At 43.6% G+C, this 16,510-nt stretch overlaps 1 protein-coding gene across 4 annotated transcripts in view; it reads left to right on the forward strand.

The window, feature by feature from the left end:
• The window catches only part of plxna2 (plexin A2), a 305,307-nt gene that overhangs the window by 66,923 nt on the left and 221,874 nt on the right, over positions 1-16,510 (forward strand). The window contains exon 4 of one of the 4 annotated variants that reach the window (XM_070544792.1): positions 9,622-9,947. The exons of the other annotated variants lie outside the window; for them this stretch is intronic. Coding sequence (XP_070400893.1) covers positions 9,622-9,819 — 198 coding nt within the window. The 3' untranslated portion in view covers positions 9,820-9,947. Of the gene's footprint in view, positions 1-9,621; positions 9,948-16,510 lie in introns of those variants that run through there. 4 annotated transcript variants of the gene reach the window in all.

Raw genomic sequence — 16,510 nt, forward strand, 5'->3', positions numbered from 1 at the left:
AAAAATTAAATACAGCTTAGCCGGTTAATTGCTGTCATCATAAAACACGTAAACGGCAGCACGCAGAACTCACGAGGCAACGTTTTACGTGATGTTTACTTGTTGCTATGAGTAATAAGACAGAAAAAGCCACGCCAAAATAAGTTTAGGAAGCCCGCTAAGAATCGTAAAAAAAGCATTTAAAATAAATACCATACACAGTTGAGGAAACGTTGGTTTAAGTACCTGATATGAAGTGGTCGCTGCATAAGCGAAAACCTTTACTCTCGGGATCCCACAGTTTCATTTTAGCCCGGTCACTAGCGCGTTTTATTACAATGACCCAACATTTGCGGCGCTCCGGATCTTGGGGAATCCTGTAGATGGCTCATTCCTTATGTCGTCCGTGTCTGTTCTGTATCCTGGGGCACAACAGGAATCTACCATATTTCCTGTCTGATTGAGTTTTCTGACAATAACAAATAGTCCAGCTGCCGGCTTCTGCCTGCCAATATGGCGCCGTTTCGATTTGAACTGTTGCATGCCGGGAGAAGTGACGTCAACTCCCGGAGCTCTATTGTGGAGTCTTCAATTATTCAGAGTGAAGAATGTTGACGTCTGGCGTTCACACAGTTAGTGCAAGAACCTGGGGTGAGAATGTTTGTTTGAATGTTTTGTCTTCATGGTATGTAAACACGCGGTGAGCAGAGCCTTCTGGATTTAGAAGGCCAAACAGAAAGTGGATTTATGCTGTAGATGAAAGGTTTCTATGATGGTCAATACATAGGTGAAAATTGGCCCTTTTGGACGTTATATCCTTTTATTTTAATTAGTTTTGTTTTGTAGTAAAAATCAAGATCAAAAGAGGTTTTTTTTTCCGTTTTGCTCAATGAGGGGGCCTTAGGACACTTGCGTCATCATTCGACAGGTGTACCACCTCAGCCAATCTGTCCTTGCGCCACTATCCATGGAGTGGATCACGCCTTAGAAACGAGAACCCACATGGGGCTCACCTCCACACCTCACAGAGCAATTGAAAACTCGTTAGTTTCATGATTTGACGTGCAGGCTGCGTTGATCACCAATGAACTGCGTTTATGCAGCAGAAATGGCTCAGAAAGACCCGGCATATCCAGAGATCACACGCGTAGGTCACTGCAGTTTTTAAGGTGGGATGCAATACAAGAGTTTTAATAAAGATGATGTTTTTGTTGTTTTTGTGATAAAAGCTGAAATCTAAATTTCTATAAAGCATGCTGATGAAGTGCTCATCACCTGAAAACGGTGCACAGATAGTTGCCGCAGATGTTTCTTCAGCAAAAACAGCCTCCCAGTCCAGCTAATTACCAGCTAGTTCCTGACCTGGCAGGATGACCTTTGCTAAGCCCAGCCTCCACTTGACCCCCCGTGGCTCAGATCTTAACCTTGAACCAGATGAGGCCCCAGGCTGCTGGAGCAGACTGTGGTTTCATGGATGCCTTTAGAGCACAAGTCTCTTTATCTGACAGACCTGGTTTAGGCTTCTCTAAACACTTCACTGTTAAAAGGCCAGTGGAAAACTGAGAGCCCCCGCCGTTCCATTCATCCCAGCTTTAAATCTGCTTTCCCCCCATGGCCCAGTGAATCCACTCTCTTTCTGACTGTCACGCTGTCTCATTCTCCTCTCTTTTCACAGAGTTAAACGCAGCCTGGTCAGTCAGCCAGGTGTCCTCTCTTATTTTTCTCTCTTTTCATCCTCCCCCCCTCGTTTCCCCCTTTCATTTGTTCCCTCTCTCTATCTTAGTCTCTCACTCCCTCTGCCAGTCTATTTTTCCCGCTTTTCCAGGCTCAGACTATTACAATGACACCGCCTACCCTGCGGTGATCTCATTAATCACATTCAAACAGCTCTCTGTTGCTGCCTCTGCCTCTGTGTCAGCAGCTCCTTTCACTTCCTCTAATTGCTTGCTCTTTTCTCTGCCAGTGTCTCGAAGGAAGTGTTTTTCATTATCTAACAACAAGAGACAAATACTTATACTGTGCATACATTTTTGGATGGGTTTCTGTACATGCAGGTTTAGTTTAGCTGGCAGATATGCCAAAGCATGCATCCATTCAACTGTAAAAGGGTCACGGACACACGGAGAGCATCTTTTATGCTTCTATATAAATACGTTGTGGTCAACATTTTAATTAATCAATCAGTGTTATTGTTTACTGAAAACAAAACCGAAAATACCTTTTTTGATTAATCACTTGAAATAAATTCTAATTTCTATTGGGAAATTAATGGCCGTGTTGAGTACTTCCCATAATTAAACTTAGCATCATGAGTGAGATCGATTAATCCATCAGAGCCGCTCTTCCCTGGACACTGACCCCTGGAACCAAGTTTTTTAATGGATTTTTCTGAAACCCAAATTAAGTTGATGCCTTCTTTGTTTATCCTTTCCCCCACCATGTTTATGCCACATTAGATGGAGGAAGGATAGGGAAAGAAAGAAAGAAAGAAAGAAAGAAAGAAAGAAAGAAAGAAAGAAAGAAAGAAAGAAAGAAAGAAAGAAAGAAAGAAAGAAAGAAAGAAAGAAAGAAAGAAAGAAAGAAAGAAAGAAAGAAAGAAAGAAAGAAAGAAAGAAAGAAAACAATATTTTATAAAGATAAAAATCACGACACACACAGCCTTTGGTTGCCTCACCAATGAAAGTGTCTTCTGGAGCCGTACGATCCAGATCACCAGAACACTCAAACATTTTTTTCTTTTTTATTGTTACATAAGGTTATGTTGACAAAAGTGGTGCAGTCTCTTAAAAATCATTGGGATTTTTGTTTGGTAACTTAAAAAATATAACATTGGCATAGGGCTGCTCAATTAATCGAATTTTAATCACGATTACGATCTGAGTTTTGAACGATTATAAAAACAAAACAAGCCGATTATTAGCTCCTCCCACTTGCACTGCCCTGAGTTGCAAATGAAGCGCCCCCCCCCCCCCCCCCCCCCCCCCCACAGTGTTGCCAACTTGGCGACTTTGACGCTATTTCCAACAGCTTCTCAGACCCCCTTCTTGACTTTTTAAATCCTAAAAGTACCTAGCGAACACCTCAGAAACATCTCTGGTAACCCTTAGCTACTTTCTGGATAACTGTCGTCGACATTTCCTGCAGGTTAGCTAAACACTCCACCTGCACTCTGGACCATTCTTCAGGACATTAGGAAAGGGAATGATGCAGTGATGTGTCAGTCGCTAAAGAAACGGCTCTCAGAGTCGGCTCTGTTGGATTAACCAGAGTGAGTGACACACACACCGCACCTGCGGACTCCTGAGCCACTAAAAACGGCTAAATGTGCGCGTGCGGCACGCTAAACACACGTGCAGCCTGCCCCGATTGCTGTGAGACCGGGTTGGGGGGTGGGGGGTGCAGCTGTGGTTGGGACAATTATTACATTAACTGATGGACTTGTAAATAAATAGTTTATAAATAAGGTAGAAATAAGTTCCTCACGCTGATAATCTCTCTGAGACACGGTGCTAGTGCACTCTCCTACAGCACCTTGACATGACTAAATAAATGGTATGCAACTTTTTGTGAACATCAATTTATTTGTATTTATTTGTTATAAATGCCACTGTATAATTCTTGCTGTCAGTATTTGTAAGATATTGGTATTTGGGTCTGTACTGGTTAGACTTAAATGAGTTAAACCAAGGTCTACAGCCCTTGGGTCATAGACTATGAGCTATAGGTATATTGGTCTTTTTATACTGGGAATCAGGAGTTCTTTTAGTGATCATCTTGTTTCTTATTTTTGTCCTGATTGTGCCCTGAGCAATTTTATGACTGAATAAAAACAAATAAAATCAACATAAATTGTAAAATCCTAAATGATCGTGATCTCAATTTTAAGTTACCATAATAGTGATTATTGTTTTTGCCATAATCGAGCAGCCCTACATTGGCATGATAAGCCCTGAAATTAGGTCCCTGCAACCTCAAATAATCTGTGATAGTTGCAGAAACTTTGACCTACACTGTAGGGCTTTTGCTACCTACCTAACTTTTACTTAGCAAACTCCCAAAATAAAGGTGTGCTTTACTGATGATACTGTGTCGTACTCAAGCTCAGATGATTGATTACGGGTTTTTTTTAATCAATTTTATTCTCACACAAACTTTCACACACGTGATGCTAAGCTAACTAGGCTAGCGCCTGCACAGTAGCCGTGCCTTTGCCGGTAGCAAGGTAATCAACTGAAAGACACAAAATAAACAACCAAACATTAGCAACCTAAACCTATTAATAGCTGTGTAGACTGTGTGCACTCATATTTACGAACGTAAGACAGTTATTAGCATAAGCTCTGCCTCACCAGTAAAAAAACTACAAAAAGAAGATCCGGCAGGTGCGGCATATGAGCATATATCAAATTCACATATATCACTCTGCCTCAAATAAAGTGGCATTATAAAGTAAATACTGAGGCTTGGTTGGTCAGGAAAAAAAATATGTACTTACATACAGGGAAAAACCACACATACACTGATCCCTCTATGGTAATTAACATATAAGTTAACGGAAAGGGCTGCTAGTCAAACGCACTAACTACCTGACCAAGAACAAGTGTGAGTTGTTCAATAAAAGCAGCAGTTTAGGCATCTTCTGGAGCATACATGTGCGTGTTAGCACAACGCCTAAGGACATCAACCGTTCCCCATCATTCTAGAAGAGGGTAGAGGTTCAGAGTTAAGCTCGGTTTATGCTTGACGTATTCACTTTCCGCTTGGTGATGCGGCTCGCGGATGGAACGCGGTTTACAACTCGCAGCGTTTATGGTTCATGCGGCTTGTCTCTGCGGTGAGCCAATATTCTCCCAAACTGTAGGGGGCAGCATGGAGCTCTACGGCATGCATCCAACACTACACCATAGTAGAAGTAGAAATTAGTGTTTACAACATGGCATTCCAGCATTTTTAACAGCGTCCTCGTCTTTTCCGACAGTGCGAGCTATTTCTCTCCAAGAATTATTAACAACATGTTGATCACGGTGATCTCTGAGAGCTGAATCATACAAATGTCTGTGTTTACGAATCTCTGCTATACTAGTTCTTGCCGGTCCGCCATGTTTTTCCACGTCCGACCGTCTGCGTGGTTAGAAAATTTCCTAGGTGCGCGGTGCGAAAATTTTGTGCCGTGCGGAGACGCGATGGAGGGGCGTGGTTGTTAAGATGACGCAAAATGACGCAACTTTTCCGCGCAGAGCCGTGCAGACCTCGCGGACACGTCAAGCATAAACCAACCTTTAGTTCAAGAAGCTCACGCAGTCTCTAAAAAGAATAGCGGGCCAATGCTGTGGTGCAGTTACATTTGCACTGATGCCTTACATTAAAAAGTCATGGGTTCAATTGCCTTCCTGTGTGAACTTTGCAAGTTCTCCTTGAGTACATGTGGATTTTCCCACCTTCCTCTCACAGTTCAAGGTGTTCTTCCATTTTGTCCTACAGTATGGCAACTTAAAACCCAAGTTCACTGAGAAACCACTTTTTATTTTATTTTTTATTTATCAATGATCGGCCACGCTGGCTTTCACATGCAGGCCAAACCTGAAAAAGTCTTTTACCCCATTTCCTGCACAGTAGCACATCCATCTTGACTCGTGACAGAGGATGCTGTTGTTGGTTTAGCATCCAGGAAACAGCAGAGAACGTCTTGGCTAATAGAGGCTAATTGTTAGCATTAGCAGCTCCACAACACAGCAGAACTCCTTCAGGCCTGAGTTATCAGTGGAGATAAAGCATTGCTGTTAGCCAATCGGAGGAGAGATGTTTAAATATCGGTAAATAAGACTCGAAATCCTGCCATGTTGCGCTCAACTCTGATCTGGCTCACTTCTAGTTCCAGAGCTTTTCCCTACGGAGACCCACTCACAAGGCATTCATTTATACTAGAGACCACTGCTGAAGTTTTGGGGAAAAAACAAGTTACCTTGGTCTTTAAGGGCTTCCACTGACCCTGTTTGATGTTACAAAATGATTTGTAGCTAAGACTCGTGCTCTCATTGGTTCCACCCAAGTTCCTCCCACTGACGCTAGAATCGAGACAAAATTATTCGTAACACTGTAGGATTTGAGGTTATACCTGTAGAATGAAATGTGTGTTTTGAGAGTTTTGATTTCAAACGTGTACCTTGATTTTTTTCAATTTGGAAGTCTGCTAGTTACAAAACGAAAGTTTCATGTTTCTGAATGAATGTTTGATGTTACAAAATGAGTAGTAAATGTACAAAATAAAAGTTTGATTTTACAAAATAAAAAATACATGTACAAAATACAACGTTCCTGTTACAAAACAAGAAATACAAGTACAAATTGAGAATTACAAGTTAGAAAACTAAAGTTACAAGTTACGAATCCAAAGTTGCATGTGATGAAACATGTTCGAAGTTACAAAACTTGGTGCAAGTTACGCTGAATATTGTCCCAATCCTAGTTCCATATTGCTGCTATTGATTTGTTGTGAAAACGTACGTTAAGTCACATATTTGGTTTTTCACCCGTTACAGACATATCAGAAACAAAGCAATGGTTTCCAACATTCCCACCAACCAAAACCCTCTCTTACCCTGTCAAATGAACTGAAAGTACTAAGAACTTGTCTTGTATGTCGTCCGAGTTGCCAGCTGGCATGAAAAATTAAGATTTTTTTAGTTTCTCCATTGACCTTGCTGAAATAAGGAGAGAAAAGAGACAGACAAAGAAAGAGTAAACATCTTTCAGAAAGAATAGGAAAAAAAGTGAAATAGATTAGTGAGCAACATCTGTCAAAGTGGATGGCTGGCTCCCTGCCAGGGTTTATTGATTTGCTTTACAAACCACTTGAATGGGCCAGATAACTGTGATTAGCCAATTCATTACTGCTGGCTAGAGTGGTCCAAAATTAGATAAAAGGGGGGATAGGAAGGACAGAGGGGGGCTGGTTAGGGAGTAAAGTATGACTTTGTCAACTTGCACAGAAATTCCTGCTGTGGCCTACAATAGTGGAGATCTTTTTGAACTGCTTGATGAATTTTCCATATTTTACATGCATCTTAATGATCCCCTTCATTAGAAGCAGCTGCAAAATGGGGGAAAAGGGAAATCATACATTGTTTATGTGTTTGATAGCATGCATAATGACTCTAGATTACCCAAGCAAATAAACCAGCAACCTCTCATCTATTTTGCAAATGCGTGCTTCCACTTCAAGTGTCTTTTCAAGCTGCACGGCACCCCTCGATCTCAAACATGAGAACAGTTTGGGCTTTGATGATATACTAAAGTGTTGCCTATGCCGAGGCAAACTGAGTGTGACAGCGACTAATGTTTCTATCTGATAGTGAGAAAGCTTTGCTGCTCCTCTGTTTCCCACTTCATACAAGACATCAGCAGCTATCAGTTCCCTTCTAGATATGCTTGTCAGCATGACAGGCTGGTTTAATACATTTCTCTGATCACTCGGTGTTTACAGGAAGCTTTTATGTGTCCTACACCAACCAGTTCTTTGATACACGTGTTTTGTCAGTGGACAGCTATTTGGTTATCATTTACTCTGGCTGTTATGAAGATCAAAAGTGGCGGATTGTAGTAACGTGCCTTGTACCAGAGCTGCCCGCCTGTTTCTGTTTGAGATTCCAACCAGCCCTTGAAACCTTCACTCTAACGGTGAGGGACTGAGTGCGGCGGCCCTTTATCACATTCCCAGATTTTCCTCTTGTTCCCGTTTTTTCACTACATTTGTTCCGTGTCCAATCTGCCCGTTTCTGCCTCTCTGTTGCTCTCACTGCCTTCATCTCTCTTACTTACTGCAGGGCTGTCGAGGAACTCTAGCGAACCATCAGCCTAATGAACAGTGATACAGTGCTAATAGCATGCGATAATATTTCAAGCCATTCGTAATCTCCGCTCACTCACACTTTACCTGCCCGTCACTTCTGCTCATTTTAACACACACACACACACACACACACACACACACACACACACACACACACACACACACACACACACACACACACACACACACACACACACACACACACACACACACTCACACACACACACACACACACACACACACACACACACACACACACACACACACACACACACACACAAAACTAGGCATCTCTTTCCCGTGACAGCTGCATGCCAGGTCTCGGCCTTGTGTTTTCATGAGACATACCCGTCAGACCAAACTCCATTTTTACAGTCCAGCTGTACCGGGGAGATGGCCTAATGAGACCAGACAGCTCTGTCTGTGGAGCTTGTAACAAACTCAAACGTCTACTCGAACTTCAGTCGGTCTTTTGGGTTTTCATGAGCTCATTAGTTGGAGACTCCTGTTTTTAGAAATAAAGTGAAGCATTGAGATAAATTCACAATCTAAGGCACATGCCCCGAATATTCATTAATCAAAACTGGCCTCAAATTAAAGGCGTTCCTTAACTGTATGCATATGACCGGCAGCTTCTCAGATCAGTTTCAAACTACGATCACCTCGTGTTGAAAAGTGTTGCCACCATATTGGTCAAATCTCAAAAGTAACCTCACGTGTGATCACACTTAGTATTGCGTGATCTGTTAGCACTTGGAGTGCACGTTCAGAATGATTATGAGTTTTTACCAAATTGTAACTGAATGTCTGCAAAACGCAATGAGTTATAGATGGCTCACCTGATGGCGTGTCATTCGTTACATAACCCATCTGAAATCAGCCTAGTGTTTACTTATGGTGTTTTTTTTAAAGTTTTGTGTGTGTGTGTGTGTGTGTGTGGGGGGGGGGGGGGTCCTTAGGAAATGGGTTGTGGGATGGGGGGGGGGTGCAACTGTCATAATTATTTTTATGTTTTTGGGGAAATGATGGGATTATGGGTAATATGGGGTGATTTTAACCTGTAAAGCACTTTGAGCTGTACTTTTTGTATGTGAAAAGTGCTTTAAAATAAAGCTTGATTGATTGCTTGATAGACAGATAGGCTGACTGACTGACTGACTGATTGATTGATTGACTGACTGATTGATTTTTTATTTATTTTCATTTATTTTATGTTATTTTATTTATTTATTTATTTATTTATTTATTCCCGTGTCCTGTCTGGCTGTGAAGCAAACAGAATTAATGTCTGAATGCTGGTGACAAGACTCAGATTTACTCTCAGGTGGAGCGTTAAAGCTTCTGCTTTTAATGTCACGCCTGATACTTAAAACTTTATTTTTATTGGTTATTGTTTTTGAATGCTTTTTAATTCTGACCAGACACAGAGTCAGGGGTGAAAGAGAGAGGAAGAGACAAAAGGTGGTGGTGGTGGTGGGGGTGCTCCACAAAATAAACAATAATGAACAAGAGTCTGCTTCTAGACCTGCAGAAAGAGAGAAAAGAATAACAAACAAAAAAAAGGGACACAACAACAATACAACAAGAGCAAGCTATCACTGCGTCAACTTGATGAAGAAATATCTAATCAACATTGTTTAACTGAACAATCACACGGTAATAAATCACAGTGCATTAAGTGCCCACTATAGCCTTAAGACATGTGTTGAACGTGCCCAAGTCCATACTTTTGAGAGCAGCATGCGAGCACCTGTGTGTGTACACGCACTTGTTTATGTAAGGTTTCTCTATAGGAGCGTCCAATGGAGAGTGTGAGGGGACACAGATCTGTCCCCCAAAGACGTGCAGGAGACGGGGGAGCTCCAAGTCCCAGAGATCCAGGAGTTGCCCCAGAGCACAGGAACTCCAGGGAGACTGTGACCAGAAAAGCCCCCACCCCCCTCGAGAGGCGCAGAGGATCGCCCCGGGGGGCCACAACCAGCAGCCGGTAGAGTCACGAGAGATATCGGCGACAAGCCCACAGGCCCGCCCGCAACCTCCCACCCCCTAGCCGGCTGAGCCCGGGACCCAGGGACGACCACCCACGCTGGGGACCCAGCAGAGCCCAGGGACCCAGACCCCACCAGGCTGCCACTGGGATTGGTCAGGCAGATGCCAAAAATCTTAAACTCCCTGACCTGGGAGCCACGACCCAGGCAGATGAAGGCACCGCACTCCACACCAGGTGTGGCAGGGGGAGGGGAGACGAAGATCTATATCACCAAAAGAAGTCCCAGGAGAGGGGAGGGGTCAAAGACCCCACCTGACATGTACAGTCATACACAAATACAGTCACACACTCCCTCCCTCATGCTCACACATGCACATACAACCAAAGACGTACAAAAATGCACGCCAGACACCCACTCATGCTCCCCATACACACCCTATTCACTCTGGTCCCGGTACTGCTGCACATTGGGTACAACCATCACCGGTTCCCAGAGTCCGACCATTTCTGCTTGGGTGCTGATGAGCAGGCTCCCCCACCCAACACCGAGCAAAGCAACCCCAGACCCCAACCGGACGGCCGGATCTCCCTCCTAGCCTCCAGCCCCAGGAAGCCAAGCGACAACAGAGGTGTGCTAAAACCCCTAGTCTCCCTCCGCCTGCTCCAATTGATTGATTGATTGACTGATTGATTGATTGATATTTTGTTTTGCTAATGCTGATGAGCTTTGCAGCCATCTTGAATTAGCTCGACTTCAACGTTGATTAGTTGTTAACTTAAACAGCGCTTTGTGATTTATATCTGTTAAAGGCGCTATATAAATAAACTTTACTTACTTACTTATTTACTATTACAGAGGTAGGGTTAGGGGTAAGGGTGATGGAGGATCAAAGGGTTTTGTTGTGGAGGAGAATCCAACTGTAGCTAAATAGAGAAGACCCAAGACCACACATGGAGGGTGAGAAGGGAATATATATATATATATATATATATACGAATATGAACGTCTTCAAGTATCTGTTTTTTGTGTGAGTACTGGTTTGCCTGGGGAAAAAAAAGGCAGAGTTTCAAATGAAGATCTGCCATCCACAGAAAACCTATCTGGTGGAGAACTCTGAAAAGCACCTGCGTCCCCAGAAAACTTGTGCCAGGTCACGGAGAAAGCACGGACCGGGTCAGGACATCAAAGAGCTAAGCAGGAACAACAGGGCCCCTTTCAGTCACAGGTCAGCTCACCCACTGCTGTTATTCATTAAAACATAATGGTTAGCGGTTGGGTAAACAATTACGAGGCTCCTGGTAACTTTAACTAAACATAAGGGTCAGGGCCGCAGCCGTGGTGAGGCATCGCCGTCCCTGGTGGCGTGGCTACGGTGTGAGACTGGATTTTCACTCAAAGCACAGACGTGATAATTTGATCAAATCACAGCTCTGCAGAGCGCCATCAACAGTCCCCTCAGCAGAAGAGTCCTGTGAGGAATAACGTGTGACTGTCAGTCGCAGTCGTGGTGTTTTTGGCAGCCACATTTTGGCCCTGCCAGAAGCAGCTGTTTGCTCAGAGGGGTGTACGGATAGAGGAGGTGTGTCCTGCATTGGTTTTATTGCTGACTGTGATCCTGCTTTAGAAGACAGAAACAAACGTATTTTAGGGTTGCTGTGTGTCAGATTTACTGATTTGAGGGCAAACATGTTGATGAGATTTGCACATCACTTCTCTGAGGTGTGATTCCTTTATTGTGAAATGCAAAACACTCATCGTTTAATTGCTTGCACACACAGAGATCGTTTCTTTTCGGTGACGTTTGTTGAAATGTTAAACACTTATTTGTATGAGGGAGGTGTGCAGAAGCTCCCTTGATCAAACATTCAAAAGACACTTGGCGTTTCACTTGATTTCAAGAGTGTTTCATCACGCACAAGTGCATGCACATGCTCTCGCATCCGAGAGTTGGAGGTAAGGGTGGGGCGGGGTTTGCCGTCAGACTGATTAGGGAACAAAAAACACTCCTGTCATGAGTTTTTACCCTAATAAGACAGGATTGGCACAGGTGGGTGCCAGCGTGTTGTGTTTGGGCTGAGAGATGGGTTGTTGGGACGAATGGTGTGGAAGATTGGATGGCTGTGCTGCCCCCTCAGACCCGGCAGCTGTAAGGGGATAGGATGGTGTTTGGGTTACGCCATGCTGGGAACACCGTCCTCCTTAAGTAAGACACACTTGAACAAAGTGCATCTGATCAGATTAGCGTGGCTGATCGGGTTTCTCAGTTGGATCCCACTGTCTGAACATCTTGACTGAGACACACAGAAGAACAAAGGGGAGCTAAATAAAAGTCAGCACAGATTTGTTAACTTGGTAAACGTTGTTTCCTGCGTGTGCCAGGCTCAGCTGTGGTGCATCCGCAGCCTCTTTCAAGGACAAAGTGCTTTTTTTCCTGACAGCAGAGACAATTGTTACAGTGAACAGGACCGGTGGGATTTAGAACATTGATAAATAAAAGATGAATTGTACTTTTCCAGTTGTGGTGGGCACTATTGTTAAGTATGCAGCTGTGTGGTAATGACGGCACTGTTTCAGTTTTTCGATCTGATAAATCCGACAGTGTAAAGATGACTAAAACTACTCAGGACAGTCAAAGGGATGAAAATGTTAAACTAATATTTTACATTACCCAAGTTTCGTGACTTTTCAATTTAAATACTATAGTCCGTTTGTAATTTTCCCACGTGTACTCGCTCAGACCCAGGGCTGGGCATTATATCGATATTTTAAAAAAAATCGATATAATTTTTAAACAAGATACATGATGACTTTATATCTTCATATCGATGTAACTGGTCAAACTGCTATGCTAGCGATTAGCCGCTATGCTAGCGACATTTTGCTCCGTCTCTAAGCGGCTATTACGTGTATTCTCACAAGTTTGCTCAATCTGAGAGCCTCTGGGTAAATGTGCTGCTCTAAACTTTGCAATTGGCGTTCTGGTTTTTAATTATTTGGGGACGCTCAACGCCAACAGAGTTCTGTTTTCCATCCTGCTTCTGCGGAGAGACGAGCCAAACCCCTCACTCCACTGTGTAATGGGATACATCTACAGATAGCCGGAGTGGCCAAATGACCTCAAACATATTGTAAGGGTTTGGATAGCAAACTATAGGGTTAACGTTTTATTTTGAAGGTGAGCTCAACGGGTGAGAAATGTTCAGTTTTTTTCCCGCTCTGGTTTGCAGCTAGTAAATATTCCGTTACGAGCGATTCTGTTGAAAAAGTGAAGAGTTTGTGAGGCGTGGGTTACGGCGGCAGTAGCCCAAAAATAATACTCATAAAAGCGCAACCAGAGACTCTGAATCATTACAGTAGAATTGCTGATATGAGCCAATACTGTTAGAGTCCAGCCATGTTTGCCCTAATAACTAATAACTCCACGGTGCATGACCCATGTGATCTTCAGTAGATGCAATTACATCATCATACATTTAGCTTAACGTGATAGATTTTAGTTTCTCTGGACAAGAAATAAATGATGTGGCCACCTCTAGATGAAATTTAAATAATTGTACATTAATTATAAATATATAATTAAAAAGTGCCTGTGGGACATTTGCCTCACCTCTAGCTCACAACTGTGTGTGTGTGTGTGTGTGTGTGTGTGTGTGTGTGTGTGTGTGTGTGTGTGTGTGTGTGTGTGTTTCTAAAGCTCAGACTGGTAGAGAATAGGCGCTAAGGTTAAAGTTAGACAAGAACCAATACATTTTTATGCATTTAATCCACTGATTTATGTATAAATAGGGTTTCCCTCAGAAAATGAGTTAAGCCTGGCGGCTTCAGCTGGGGGGAGGGGGGGGGGGCACACGTTCTGCTGCTGTTTCTCACCAGTATCAGCTGATGGAGGGCTCTAGTTTCGTTGCGTCGTTCGTGTCAGCAGACACGGTAGGGTCGGGGAGGGGGGCGGGGCGGGGCATGACATTTAGCCTGGTGGGTGGGCAAGCAAAGCCTGGCGGGCCGCCATGCTTATTAAGCACTGGGGGACACCCTGATAAAATTTCTCAAGACAGCTTGAAGTGAGTTAACTTGTAAATACTTTACAGGAGGAAAAATATTGAGATATACATCGTATATCGGAATTCAGGAAACAGATATCGAGACAAACGTTTTGGTCCATATCGCCCAGCCCTACTCAGACCCAAGGAAATAACAATGGCAGAGCAATAGAGGTTGTAAGCCTCCAGAAAGACCAGAGCTGTAGCGTGACTGCAGTTTAGATTCCATTACAGTTTGGAAATAATTATATTTTTAAGATGGTCTTCTGATTTGCATCAAGTGAGGAAGTAGTTGGTGCATTGAAGGAAATGTAAATCCTACAGTTATGATACAGCTGCTGCAAAGTTGAATTGCTGTTTACCCTGATTTAGTTCTCCTGCTTAGACTAACACCTGGATGGCTACTTTCTACAGCTGAATGAAGATAAGACTGAGATCCTCATCTGAGCGCCAGACAAGCTGGTTCCCAAAGTCAGAGACTCTCTTGGTCAGCTTGCTTCTCAATCAATCAATCAATCAATCAAAATGTATTTCTAAAGCACTTTTCAAACAAAGTGTGATTCAAAGTGCTTTACAAAATGACACCAAACCTTCCGTCAGAAATCTTGGCATGACCTTTGACCCAGCTCTCACCCTGGATTCTCATGTCAGTTCTCTTGTTCGCTCTTCCTTCTTCCATCTCAGGAACGTTGCTAAGCTGAGTCCCATTCTGTCCCGCTCTGAACTTGAGACAGTTCTCCACACCTTCATCTCCTCACGCTTAGACTACTGTAACTCTCTTTTCACGTGTTTGAGTAGAACCTCCCTGAACCGTCTACAGGTGGTTCAGAATGCCTGTGCTCGGCTTCTGACCAAGTCCTCCAAACACACCCACATCACCCCGCTTCTCCTCCAGCTTCACTGGCTGCCAGTCAACTTCAGGGTTCATTTCAAGATCCTGGTTCTGGTCTATAGGGCCTTACATGGACAAGCACCATCTTACATTGGTGATCTTCTTAGTCCCTACACCCCCAGCAGGTCCCTGAGGTCCAGTGACTAAAGCCTGCTGGTTGTGCAGCACCAGGCTTACGACCAAAGGTGACAGATCATCTGCTGCTGTGGCCCCCAGACTCTGGAGCTCTCTCCCACTTAACCCACCTTGCCTGCTGGTGGTGGTCGGAGGGACCGGTGGCGCCTGTGTATGGCAGCCTCGCCTCTGTCAGTGTGCCCCAGGGCAGCTGTGGCTACATTGTAGCTCATCCCCATCAGTGTGTGAATGTGTGTGTGAATGGGTGAATGACTGATTGTGTTGTAAAGCACCTTGGGGGCTTCCAGGACTCTAGGAGGCGCTATATCAAATACAGGCCATTTACCCTTTACCATTTGTACAATAAAGGTAAACGGGAACCTTGCAGGTTCCTTTCCTGGTGGATGCATCATGTTTTAGACCTGCAGACTATAATCAGCCCATCACTCAGTCATTTAAGAGTTTTTGAGATTATTCTACAAATGTTCTATATATTTATAAATCAAAACTACATTGTTTGATAGTCCTTAGATTTTAACTCAGTAGTCGTGAAATATTATTTTTCATACTGTTTCATCACTACAGAAACTTAAAAACATTAGTAAGGTACCACATTTTCTACCCTTCTTTTTCAGTGTCTTTCCTGGTTTGTCTGCTTTATTTATTTTTGATGCCCACTCCTCCATCCTGTCTCTGCCCTTCTCTGTATTTTTCATTTTCTATGGCTTTTCACCCGTGATCCGTCCAGGCTAAACCACAATCCCTTATAAGGCCGGTGGAAGCCCCCCTCTGGCCTCCTATTTCCATATCAGTTGGGAAGTAACAGACAGGGTTTTTACAGGATCATGCCTGGAATGTGAGGCTGCCTCTCCATCGGCCGTACCACAGACCTTACCTCCTGAGCACAAACCTGGTCAAACCTTCAATTGTTTCTCTTTTCTATTTTCCAGGATTGTTATTTTCCTTGTCTTGTTTCTTTTCCTGATGCGTTTTCTTTCCGTTATATTTACTACCTAAGTGCTTGTCCCTGTCGTACATCCATCAGCATCCCTATTTCCTAACAGATTCATTTTTGCAGACACAAAGAAAGCATGCTCAGATGGTTTTCTACCCCACAGTTGGAGCCTCAGACAGCTAAACAAGCCACATATGAGAGCTTGTTGCAGATAGAAAGGCTCGTAAAGTGGTTCAACACAACAAAACAAGCATTCTTAAAACTCACAGGGCATCTGAAGATTGGGCTTACACGTCAAATATATCTAAGAGCTCTTCTCCCAGCATCATCACAACCTTCTGTCTTTCTGCCTCTTCTTGTGTGTGCTTCACTCACTCCTCTGCCTGTTCTTCATTACGATTTCATGTTACCACGGGCTTTGTTCCCTCCCGTTTGAGCTCTAATATGTAAAGTGTCGACTTTCCCGTGTGTCTGTGTGGTTTGGTTTGTTGTTGTAGAGAGTCTGTTTCGGATTAGGCTAGCTCTCGCTAAGCTTTCTCTTCACGGCCACATTTGGGCTCTGCTTGGCAGCGGGTTAAATCTCATCCAGGCCTTAATTGTTTTTAAAAAGCCTGGCAGGCCTGGGTTTTCTATTTGGCTGCAGCGTGTCTCTCTGTCCTCGCTGCTCCTGTATTTCCTCTCACATCTCTTTGC

This window comes from Nothobranchius furzeri, chromosome 15 (assembly GCF_043380555.1).
Source record: "Nothobranchius furzeri strain GRZ-AD chromosome 15, NfurGRZ-RIMD1, whole genome shotgun sequence".
NCBI lineage: Eukaryota > Metazoa > Chordata > Actinopteri > Cyprinodontiformes > Nothobranchiidae > Nothobranchius > Nothobranchius furzeri.